This window comes from Aegilops tauschii, chromosome 1, assembly GCF_002575655.3.
Source record: "Aegilops tauschii subsp. strangulata cultivar AL8/78 chromosome 1, Aet v6.0, whole genome shotgun sequence".
Classification (NCBI taxonomy): domain Eukaryota; kingdom Viridiplantae; phylum Streptophyta; class Magnoliopsida; order Poales; family Poaceae; genus Aegilops; species Aegilops tauschii.
In genome coordinates, this window is record NC_053035.3 from 499,542,399 (window position 1) to 499,555,273 (window position 12,875).

The 12,875-nt window shown below is 44.3% G+C and overlaps 1 protein-coding gene across 1 annotated transcript; it reads left to right on the forward strand.

The window, feature by feature from the left end:
• Nucleotides 1-1,562: 1,562 nt before the first annotated feature.
• Nucleotides 1,563-10,638, forward strand: LOC109782871 (uncharacterized). The gene is made up of 4 exons (XM_020341497.4): nucleotides 1,563-2,014; nucleotides 2,754-3,890; nucleotides 7,096-9,744; nucleotides 10,201-10,638. The coding sequence occupies exons 1-4, from the start codon at nucleotides 1,715-1,717 to the stop codon at nucleotides 10,213-10,215; spliced, it is 4,101 nt and encodes a 1,366-aa protein (XP_020197086.1). The 5' UTR covers nucleotides 1,563-1,714; the 3' UTR covers nucleotides 10,216-10,638.
• Nucleotides 10,639-12,875: the final 2,237 nt, after the last annotated feature.

Below are 12,875 nucleotides of genomic sequence, written 5' to 3' on the forward strand. Positions count from 1 at the left end.
GGTAGCTCTCTCCCTAGCTCATTGCTTGTCGAAACGACTGTTCGAAACCTACTACTACCAGCGGTTCGATTACTGAACCCAAAAGTCCAACAACTGTATGGACCAAACTTATGCTCTAAAACCAGCTTCAGCTGATCTTCGAAGAGGCTGTCACTTGGTAAGCAAGCGGGGCTGAGAGTAAGAGGCGCTGCTAGGTTGAGGTTTGCACTAATCTTGTGTCTACGGTAGATGAGCGTTTTCGTCGAGTAGAGGTTTTGGGGCGTGGAAAGCCAAGGATCTGAGCACTATCTTAATCATTGGACTACGCAAATTATGGTTGGAGCTGAACTCAAGAGTCTTTGAAAAGCAAAAGCAACGGCGGTGGAGAGACTAAGAGCTAAACTTTGGAGGATGGCCAAGAGCAAAGAAGCAGGGAGTAGCGAGGAGTAGGCTTAGAGTTTGGCGGCGTTCGCTCGAGTGTATGTAAAATGTCGGTGTCTTGTGGTGGGGCATGAGCCTGTTCTCTTGCCCCACTGTGCCCTTGTAAATGTCGTCTCTCTTCCCCTTAATGATAATGACGAGAAACGTTGCGTCCCTTGTTCCTGAAAAGAGTACTGCATATCCAATTCTCAACTATTATCTAAGACCGAGTGCTTGCACTGTCGTCGCATTCCCTACCGGGTTATAGACCAGCACGTATGCCACCTCGGCACCTCCAGTGTCCAATATGACAGTTTCGCCGCAGATCTCAACCTGGATCGCCGACTCGCTTAGGCAGGTGTTGGTAGCTAGTATGCCTCCCTCCTATCATCTTGTATGTATCTACCTCTACCTGTGATGGCTTCCACCGGAGCGATGAGCGTTTCTCTTAAACCCTGATGCTCACCAATGCTCGCTGCATCCTAGGCATTTTGTATATTCTTTTCGTTGCCAGCGAACATTGATGCTCACTGCATCCTAGCTAGACACCATATATCTGCCAATTCCTCTTAATTTAATGGAAAAAAAAATGGATAACACCTACTCCCTCCGTTCCGAATTACTTGTGGCAGGTATGGATGTATCTAGATATATTTTAGTTCTAGATACATCTATTTCTGTGACTGTGACGAGTAATTTAGAACGAAGGGAGTATTATATATACTCCAGCGGTTTGATTACTGAACCAAAAGACAAAAAGCTGTAACCATGCGTAAACTACTCCACGCACTTAGCAGCATGTGCAAGGCACTTCACATGACTCCACGCACTTTCCGGCACCAAACACGTTATGTCTGCCAAAGTTTGCACTGAGGCGGCACATTAGCCGAAACTACACACGTACGCCTTGGTAACTACTCCCTCCTCCCATAATGTTTTTTGACATTAGTGTAGTGTCAAAAAATGTCTTACATTATGGAACGAAGGGAGTAAATTAATACCCATACTAATACTAACTCAAGTGCATATAGAGCTGCCTTAGCACACCAAGCATACAGCTGTTAAGTATCGATCCAAACAAAAAATATATATACAAGTCATAGAGATGCGTACAACTCTTCAGTAAAAAATGAACACACACACAAGGACTGAGCATAGAGTTGCTGTCTTGATGCAATTACCAAGGTCCGATCCAGCAGACCAGCACCCAAACTTCAGCAAGCAAGATCCCATCACGAACCTCGCCGTCGTCTGCCCTACCATTCTTCCTCCCAGCACCTTCAACCCAACACGTACGTGTTGAGAGGCGGCGGCCATGGCTGCGCTTGGCGGCATGCTTGCCGCTGCCATCCTCAAGGTGGTGGGCGACCAGGTTGGTTCTCTGATCGGGGGTCAGATCGCGCTGCAGATGAACTTGAACAACGACCTGAAGAAGATGAAGATGGCGCTGGAGAGTGTCGATGCCGTGCTCGAGGACGCCGAGAGGCGGTCCATCACGGATAAATCGACGCGTCTTTGGCTGAAGCGGCTCAAGGACTTCATGTATGTCATCTCGGACATGATTGATGAGTTCGAAGCAGACACACAAGCCATCACCCAGCCATCTGCGCGCAAGGTATGCATTTGTGCAGTAAATTGACGCAGTTATTTAATTTCTGAGTATGCTACTCTTCTCTTTTTGAGAAACAAGTGCTTTACGTCTGCTGCATCCAGATGCACACCGGGGTGCTGAGCGATAGCTTGCTTGGCTACAAAATGAGCTGCCATATAGGTATTCGAAAACAATTTGGAAAGAATGAGTTAAACTTACTGAGCTATTGAATCTGCTAGTAGATTGTTTGGCTTGATCTTGGATCTATGATTGTCCACATCTTCACCAACACTTTTTTTCACAAATGATGGATTTTATCGACTGAAAATGAAATATCAAGCGGACACAAACACAATGAGCACACACTCTGCCTGTTCATAGTTAGGATGCACACAACTAATAAACACACCGACATCTTTACAATACTTGGTATCTGTTATCCACTCTCCACATAATAATAATTTGGGCACCAGATCCTTGGATGAACTAGACATGGTTTTGACAGGCCTCAGCCTTCGGGCTGAGCATATGAAATATCTCCATATACCATTTTGTTTTAGCTCCAGTTCTCAGAACATCATTAAAGGTGGCATTGGTCTTAACCTTGGCAGTTACTGTCGGAGGTTCTTAGAAATAACAGGATGTCCCTCTTAATGTTTTAACCAATTTTTTTGTTGGCTGAATGCATTTGTAATATCTTACTATACTAAACTTCTGGGTGCTGGCCATTTTGTATTTTACTAACAAAGCAACTGTCTTGCAGTTCTCCTTCAAAAAATATTTGGCGTTCATGATCCCTTGTCTCACAATTGGCCCCAACATTACAATGGCCAATAGGATGAAGAACATGAGGGACGACCTGAAGGTCATAACAGATCAACACAAGGAATTCAAGTTAACAGACTGCACTAATGCCAATGAGCCAAAGGTGACTGATATACGGGAAACATCATCAACCCTGGAGACACAAATCGTTGGGAGGACTGAGGAGAGAGATATAATATTGGCTTCTTTATCTGAGAGCATGACAGAAGATATCACAATCCTTCCTATATATGGCATTGGAGGCCTTGGCAAGACAACCTTGGCAAAAATGGTTTACAATAGTTCCCAGTTCAATGAATACTCTCAAGTGTGGGTTTACGTGTCTCAGACATTTGATGTGATCAAAATTGGAAACTCTATAATATCACAACTATCAGAGAAAGATAAAGAGAGTGCGTACACTGGAAAGCAGATGATCCATAATTCCCTTGAAAAGCTCCTCGCCAACAAGAAGATTCTGATTGTTTTAGATGACCTGTGGGAAGACAACATGTCTAATTTGGAAGAACTGAAAGATATGTTAAAAATTGGGAAGAGCAGTAACGTGGTTGTTATAGCAACCACACGAAGTGAAGGCATTGCAAAGGAAATCTCCACCATCCAACCATACAAATTAGCACCATTGACTGATGACATGTGCTGGTCTATAATAAAGCAAAAGAGTGCATTTGAATCTAGAGGTGATAAGGAACAATTGGAGGAAATAGGGAAAGTCATTGCAATGAAGTGTGCGGGTGTGGCTTTAGCAGCTAAATCACTTGGACACACGCTGAAATCTATGAAGCCTGGTCATTGGGAATCAGTGAGAGATAGTAATATCTGGACTGCATCTTCTTTGGAAGATACATCTTCTACACAAGTGCTTGCATCTCTGAAGTTAAGCTATAGTGTTATGCCTTCGTATCTGAAGCTATGCTTTGCCTATTGTGCAATATTTCCAAAAGGTCACAAGATACTTATAGATGATCTTATTCATCAATGGGTTTCTCTTGGTTTCTCTACTCGGGAGCTTGGCGAGAGATACATTAGTCAGCTTTTGGGCCTTTCTTTTCTTGACCATTTCAAGTCATCATCGGTGAGTTATGCATACCTTTTACGATTTATTTTCATTGTTCTTTTGGAACTGGTGTAAGGTGATCAAGTATAGTTGTAAAGTACACAAGCTGAAAGATATTGAAATTATAATATAATTCTAAAATTGCTGAGAATGATTTGGAGTACATCACATAATCATTGCTTACAGTGCAGCTTTTCCAAAAATAACTTCTTGACAATATCTCAATGATTGATACACACAAATGCAACCCAACACATCCCTACAATATTCAATTATTGGTTTTACTGTAGCATCCTAGTTAAACAAAAAGTACACATTAGTAAGTACTCCCTCGGATCTAGTATAAAGTTGAACTAAAGCAGAGCGACAAGTAATATGGATCCGAGGGAGTACTAAGGCCGTCGGGAAAATTGTAATGTCCTGTTGTAAGAAATGCCCACCCCGAGGTCTTTAGTTTGCATCCAAATGTGGCATATGCATTTGCATAAACACAGTCTCTTACTTACATATGCTATTGGGCTTACTGTTACTAGCATGATTACTTGGTGCGAGAAGTTAATCTCCCTGTTCTTTTTTCGATATTCTTTTAGAATCAGTCATTTTACAACATTAATCGTGAAATATACACCAATATATTTCGGTTCACTGTAGCGGTTATAGATATTCAGGACTAAAACACCCATCCGATGCGGTCTTGGAAACCATCATGGAGAATCACCCCTGGTATACATGCAAACCAGACAGTACCATCACAAAATACAGAACTGTTTCAGACATACTCCCTCCGCAACTTAATATAAGATTTTTTGACATTGTTATAGTGCCAAAAACGTCTTATATTAAGTACGGAGGGAGTAGTGTACATTATACTAGCGGTTTTGCCAGCCACCAGTACTCGCGGGACAGAGATAGCTCGAGCTAACACACGTGGACAGAGGAACCCGCCAATGAACACATGCATCAGACGTTCAATCGCTAGCCATCTTCCATCAGCCAAAAGTAATAATAATAATATTCCTGCTAGCGAGCTCACATTACAAAAGCATTGATGTAATTCCTTTCACACAAAATGGTCAAATAGACAAATATATACACGTTTCTGTACAACTAAGAATAAGTTCGTACATATAATTATAAGCATATCTTCTGAAACCAGTGAGATCCCATCTTTAATGGACCATGGCAGCTATCACCACCGGGTTTCGTCAAAATTGCTGGTGATGTATCTTATGTGATAGGTTGTTCCGTACTAGTGAGAGACTGAAAAATTGTGGTTGCTGCCGGGGGATCTGATGATGCAGGCTGCCTGTTGCAGCTACCACCTGCCTACATAGGGAGGTGGGAGACGATGAACAGCAATCTCCTCGTCTTTCTCGTTGATAGGTCATCATCCCTAGAGGCGAGGATGAAGCAAGGCACTGCGGGGTTTTCATTTTCCTACATATTCTTGTATTTTTGTGCTTCTCTATTGCAATAGTGTTCGCAGTGTTTTTTTCTTATTCTGAATTTTATCAAATAATTATTTTCCTTTCCTATTTTGTTATTTTTTGTTAAGTAAAATCATGTTTAAGTGGGCAGACGCTGACGCAAAAGAACAGCCGCGTCATCAAATATGATCTTGCAATGTTTGAGACAAGAAATTCGTATGGGCTTGAGACTCAAAAGTTCATAATTGTCTAGTTTGGATCTTAAAGACCAAATCTAAACTTGGGAAATAGCAGATGACCAAAAATAAAATTTAGTATTTAACCGAAAAAGGCTTTCTCCCCGCTTTATATATAAAGCAACGATCCAGTTACAACCAACCTCATACAACTCCACACCAACACACAGGGCAAGATACAAGAATGTTGGAACAGCTACACCACCCAACACAACTCCAAGCCATCTACAGGAAGGAAGAGAGAGTGCCGCTTGAAGTCGCCGGGTGCCTCAACCGTGAACGAATCACAACGAAGAGTCGGAGCTGTGCACGACGAACCGATTGCTCCAAGGCGGAGCCTTCAACAAGGTCATGGCACCTAAGTACCGCCACCGCCTGATCCAGGGATCGAGGTTTTCCCCGGAGCAACGCGGAGGAGGAAGAGGAACCACGGCGGCGCCTTCAAGAAGGATACGATGCCCGTAGGCGCCGCCGCCGCCGACCTGGCAAAGCCAGAAAGAGTTTTCACCCGACAAGCCCTCTTCGCCTCCGAGACGGAGTGCCGCAAGCACGCTGCAGAACCACCTCCACCGACCGTCATACCCAAGCTACCACGCCGCCCGCACGACCATGGTAACCGGCCAACATCCGAGCCGCGAGCTCCGCCCACGAGCATCACGCCTCCCACCACCGAGGCCGCCGCCCCGGCATCCGAGACCACCCCTCGACCGCCGCCGCCGCACACCGACATCGTCAACCGGTGAAGGGGCAGCAAAGACACCCTCTTTCCGCCCCAAACAAGCTCCTTTGCGCCGGCAGCCAGATCTGGGCAGGGAAAACGCCGATGGCCAGCCGTGCTGCAGCCACCCGAGACACCCGATCTGGCACCTCCAAATCGCGGCGACGGCTAGTCCGGGAGGCACCCCTGCCTCCCCCTCATGGCGCCCTTGCCATTCACCGGCCAGCCGAGCCACACTAGAGCACAAGAGGAGCCGCCACCAGCAGCCGATTCATGCGCCACGACGGCCGTAGAGGAGGGGGGCGAGCATACCGCTGCCGCGCCGCCACCTCCGCCAACCCGCGCCGGAGAAGAGGCAGCCACCCGCGACCTGTGCCGACCGCAGCCCTTGCCGCCGCCGCCCCAGGCACACACCACCAGCGCGCCGCCCGTCGCACCGTCGCTGCAGACGAACCGCCGTGGCGCCCGGCGTCAGCACCACGCCCCGGCCCGGGGTGTTGACCCACGGCAACCCCACCGCGCGGGAGGACGAGGATGCCCCACCGCCGCCGGCGCCGACCGGCCTTTTTCCGGCCGGGCCCCCTGGCGGCGGCGAGGGAGGAGGAGGGAGGAGGGGAGGGGAGACCGGCGGCGTGATCTAGGGTTCCCTCCCCGTCGCCACGCGGGGGCGACGCGGGAGGGAGGAGGGGTCGGGCGGGACTTATCACATTTGCTCCGACCAATTTAGTATTTAATAAAGGAGTTGACGCATAAAAATGTTTTAGATTTGAAGAATGAAGTCATAAATTGTTTAAATCTAAATAAATCCAAAAGTCTGACACTGCTGAATGATTATGTTGCAGACTTTTGAGCTATATGATGAAGATGTTATATTGTTGACCATGCATGACCTGGTGCATGATTTAGCAAGATCTGTCATGGAGGATGAAATTATTTTTGTTGGCAATATTAATAATGCTGAAGGAAGCCGCTACCACTATGCATTGCTAGATGATTGTAGCAAGCCATTGGGATCAGACTTGTCCAAGATAAGAGCGTTGCGTTTTATGGATTGTGACAAATATGAACTTCATGATGCTGCATTTTCATCTGCCAAGTCTTTGCGTGTCTTGGACTTAAGTGAGTGCGCCATATATACGTTGGCAGATTGTATTGGTGAACTGAAGCAATTGAGATATCTTAATGCTCCAAGAGTCCAAGATGCAAAGATTCCAGACAGTATCACCAAGCTCTCAAAATTGATTTACCTGAACCTTCATGGATCTCCTACAATCTTAGCACTACCAGAGTTAATTGGAGAAATTGAGGGTCTAATGTATCTTGATTTGTCAAATTGTTCCGGAATTACAAAACTGCCAGAATCATTCAGGAGGCTAAAAAAATTGGCGCATTTGGATTTATCAAATTGCTCGTCTATTGAAGGAATATCGGTGCTTTTGGAGAGTCTCACACAACTAGAGTATTTGAACTTATCATACTGCACAAATATTGGAGACACACCAGAAGTTCTGTGCGGCCTATCCAAACTGCAGTATTTAAACTTATCAAACAGCGCATATCTTCAATGTGGTGAAGAAGCAGAATTTTTGGGTGCCCTCACAAAAATCGAGTATTTGAACTTATCTTCAAGGGAATGTGGACTCAAAAAGCTCCCTGAATCTTTGGGCGGATTCAGTCAACTCAAGTACTTAAACTTATCTGGTTGGCGATATATGAAAAAATTGCCAAGATTATTTGGGAGTCTGAAGAATCTGCTCCATCTTGACTTATCACGTTGTTTGATGATTGATGGTGTAAATGAAGCTTTGGTCGGTCTTACCAGTCTTCAACATTTGAATTTACAACATACACAGCTAAGTTTGCTGCCAGATGATCTGACCAACCTCCGGTATTTAAATCTATCTAGACTAGGAACAATTCCGGTAGATTACTTGTATGATCATGAATTCAGTTTTCACTCTGAAGAAACCTGGGACATTCTCATCAACCAGATATGCAGAATTAATCTTTCAGAGCTAGAGCATTTGGACTTGTCTGGAAATTGTAATATGCAAAAAATACCTGAAAGTATCTGTAGCCTGACAAAACTGCACACATTGGACCTCTCGGAATGCATAAATTTGCAGAAAATACCTGAAAGTATATGTACAGTTGGTAGCGTGAAGTTTCTTTATTTTGAGAATTGTTACAGTCTTTCTGAAATACCTCAACTCGGTAGCAGTGCAACATCGTTACCACACTTTGTGGTTCGTGCTGGTAGTGATGGATCTAGCAGCAATCTTGTCCTGCTAAAGTCCACAGCTCCTTCTGAGCTGGAGATAACTAAACTGGAAAATGTGAAGTCCGCAGGAGAGGCACATAGTATAAAATTAATGGAAAAGCAAAGCATTTGGAAGTTGAAACTGAAGTGGACTCAAGGTGTTGACAGATTTGTGGATGACAAAATGTTGCTGGAAAAACTAGTGCCACCAAGCACATTGAGTACATTGGAGATAAGTGGTTATAACAGTGTCATCTTTCCAGGCTGGGTAGTGGGCCAACTACCAAACCTGGACTCACTGGTTCTCAGAGATATGCCAAATCTGGAAGAGTGGGACGCTTCATACTCCACCGGTGAGGAAAAAGTGTTAACAAGAGTAGAAATAGATGGTTGCCCAATGCTAAGGATGAAAGGGCCTCTGCCTAAATCCAAAGATTGGGGGATAATATGCAGTGATAATGTGTTATCATCATGGGATGAGTGCATTGTGTCACACACCAGTGCTTACTCCTCTTCTCCAGTAACTACTTCGATATCAGTTAGAGACTGCAAGGGGCCTCACCAATGGAGGTGGCTTCAACACTTCCCTGGAGTCACTTATTTGTCTATTGACGATTGTGGTGATCTAACCGGCTCACCAGAGATCACCCAGCATCTATCCTCTTTGGAGACACTACGCCTAAAAGACGAAGACATGGAAGAACTGCCGAAATGGTTGGGCGAGCTCCCATCTCTGAAGAATCTAAAAATAAGAGGTAGCAATGGTATAAAGGAGTTGAATGAGAACATGAGGAAACTCACAAAGCTTGAATCACTAACACTGAGTTTCTGCAATAGCATATCCGTACTGCCACATTGGCTAGGCGAATTGACCTCTCTCAAGAGAATTTACCTATATAGCAATGGAGGCTTGAGGTCTTTGCCGGCAAGCATCCAACAACTCACCAACCTCCGGAAAATACTACTTAGTAGCTGCCATGCATTAGAGCACGTGGTTGCTGAATCAGAGGAGGGAAAGATGAAGCTCACTCACAACCAAGAAAGGGAATCTGTGCTGCCCACCTCTCTAAAGAGTCTTTATCTGAGTGGATGTGATGGTATCAAGTCTTTTCCAGAGGGAATACATCAACTTACTAACCTACAGTACCTAACAATAAAGGGGTGCCCTGGACTAGAGCAATGGTGTGAATTAGAGGAGACGAAGACCTTTCTGGCTCGCATAGAAAATAAGGTATATGTCCTGCCAAGCCCTTTGTCATACTAATCTTATTCTGATATGCTTCATCTTTCGTTTTTTCTTGATGTATTCAGTCTTGCATTTATTATTGGGTTCTTTCATGCATAAATGCAGAGATATTCATCTACTTGGATTTGCAATTTTCCTTTTGTTTTTTAGAAAAGGAATTTCCCTTTTGTTTAAAAGCGCCTTGTTTTGCAAAATATAATAATAGTGCAAAGACAAGTAGTCTAATTTCTAGAGTATGTCTACTGACAGTGTACCGCTACCAATGTAAAGATGGACATAATAAGTGTCTTGGGAGTTTGTTTGCAGTACAGGCCAGTGCGTTACACTTTTCTTCTTGATCTGAACAAAACATCTTACTTGTGTATATTGAACCTGCACTTATCATTCATATCAACTGTAGAATCGAATCTAATCAAATAATTTTCGCCATTCGTTTTACAGACGATTGAGTTCTAGACAGTGCATGCATATACTGCACAACCAGGTTGCAACATGAATCAACCTGCAAGATTTTGTTGTGGGTGATTCTAATTGTTGGAGTTGAAGAAGGACCTGAAATTACAAGCCATGGTGACGTGAAACTCGTTTGCAAGACCGGCAGCATGTGAGTTTGAAGCTGCAGGCCCAGGCCATCGACTGTACTAGTGTTTTGTTCTACGGGGTCTCCAAACTCAATGTAGTCCTCTCCTCTCCCCCACCATTTCTACTTTGTGCTTAGTTTGCAGGTATATGTTCCCTGCTCCTTTCACCGCCTCTCTGTTTTTGTATGTTTGACCAAACGGAAGATTGCAGTACTTGTAACGCCTGTGATTTCCATTTATTCGGTCCCGGTGAGTATGGTGGGTACTCGCTTGTGTTGAGCATGCCTAACACTTGTAATCTGCCGCTAGTTTGTCTGTCAGCAAACTACTCCACTCCTTACAGTCTTACTCGGTGTTAGCAGCCAACCAGAGTTCGCTACATGGTTGCAGGCCTGGATCAACCTAAAAGGTTTTGTTGCGGGCGGTGTTAAATTCACAAAGTTGAAGGAGGACCAGTGTTTTGCAAGATGTGCAGCATGCATGGATCTGCAGCATCACCTGTACTAGTGTTGCTTAGTTTGCATAGTTTTGTTTCCTGCTTCGATCACTGTACAAGTTTTGTAGCATCTTTGACCAGAGAGACAGATGATTGTAGAACTTGTATGTTAGTGGCTTGTATTCATTCGGTCCTGGTGTGGGTGATAGGTACTCTACTGTACTTGCTTGTAGAGCATGCCGAAACACTTGAAGTCTGTTGCTAGTTTGTCTGTCAGCAAACTACTCTACTGGTACTGTTGCTACTCTAGTCTGTTAACAAGCAGCTAACCATGCTGAAGAAAGCCTGAAACATATGACAGTGGCAATACATCGTCTTACCTGAGTGGTCGTCCGGTGCCCACGCGTCGCCGGTGAGGCGGTGACCTGTCTGTCTCCCTCGTCATCTCCGGTCACCGCGCGTCGACCTATGCACGCTACCAGTCAAAACATATAGAACAAGACACAAAAAATCAAAAGCTCCGATAAGAATAAAGAAGCAAAGACCAGCACCGGCAAGTCTTTAGAGGCGACCACCTGCTCCAGGTCCGAGGGATCTAGAGCGTCTCGTGTAGAACTAGCCAGGGTGTGGCCACATCAGCAACGGTGGATCTCGGGCCTTTTCACCATATCCGCCAGTGAGTCCTTGGCAAGCCCAGAGCACAGGACTTCCCACAAAGACAAGATGGACGCAGTTTTGCGCCACAAAGCCTGCATACCATACCAAACAACATAATTGAAACGCATGCCATTTGTAATTTTCCAGAGAGCCCAAAGAGCCCCAAGACCACCAGTTTGAGATAGACACCTTACTAGAAAGGGGAAACACCGATTGATTCCAAATTTTACCATCATCTAGGTGGTACCTCTTGACCCAAGAGGCAAGCAAACATAAATTCAAATTAGCTACGTTGGTTATACCCAAACCCCATGCTCTTTTTTAATAGTTATAAAGAACCCCAAGCAGCCAAGTGGTATTTGTGATGACCCTAGCTCATATTCATCACAAAAACAATGAGCTAGCTGGGAGTTGATCAAAGTAACAACCCATTATGGAATTAATAATTCTCATAAGGTAAGAAGGTAGTTTAATAATTCAATGCCAATCATGCTTGTATGTTTTGGTTGTTGCGAGGAATCATGCTCGTATGAAGTTTTTGTACACTTCGATGCTCTTTTATTTCTCTCAGCTTTGCTCGTCGGTTTTTATGTTATCCGGACCTATGTTTTTTCCTTTCAATGGAAACTGGCGGGAAACTAAAAAAAGTTGCAGTACGCAAAGGAGGAACACATATGAATAAAGGAGCTCCGTAAAATAGGTGGTTTGATCATGCTGGCAATTTTTTAAACCTATTTGTGGACCATGAATACACAACCATTTTCTCAGTTATTACTTATTAGAAAGCCAATTAAATTCCATCTCAGTGGCAAGGCCAGTATAACATTATCATCATATATTATATTTGAGAAAGGCCCAACTAGAGCATGCAATATACAAAGATAGGTAAAAGGTAGGGGTCGTATACTAGTTGGTATTTATGTCGATTACTTATTGATCACTGGAGCAGATGAAGAGGTGATTGCAAATTTCAAGCTACAAATGAATTAGCTTTTCAAGTGGATGACCTAGGGCTATTGAGTTACTACCTAAAGATCGAGGTACAACAAAAGCTGGAGGGGGTCACGCTATGCCAGAAGGCATACACAAAGAAGGTACTTGAGAGTTGTGGCATGAAAGATTGTAATCCAACACATGTTCCAATGGAACATCGTCCTAAACCGAGCAAGAAGAGTAAAGCACGTGCGGTTGATGCAGTAGAGTATAGAAGTGTGGTTAGAAGTTTGAGGTGTCTCTTGAGCACAAGACTAGAGTTTGCCTATTTTGTTGGGATTGTGAGTCGTTTTAGGGAAGCACCCACTACGGAACATTGAACGGTTGTGGACAATATACTCAGATATGCCAAAGGGACGGAAAATTTCGGTTGTGTCTATGCGACAAAGAAGAAGAAAGAGACAACAAAACTACTCGGCTATAGTTATACTAAAAGGCAAGAGTTGTTG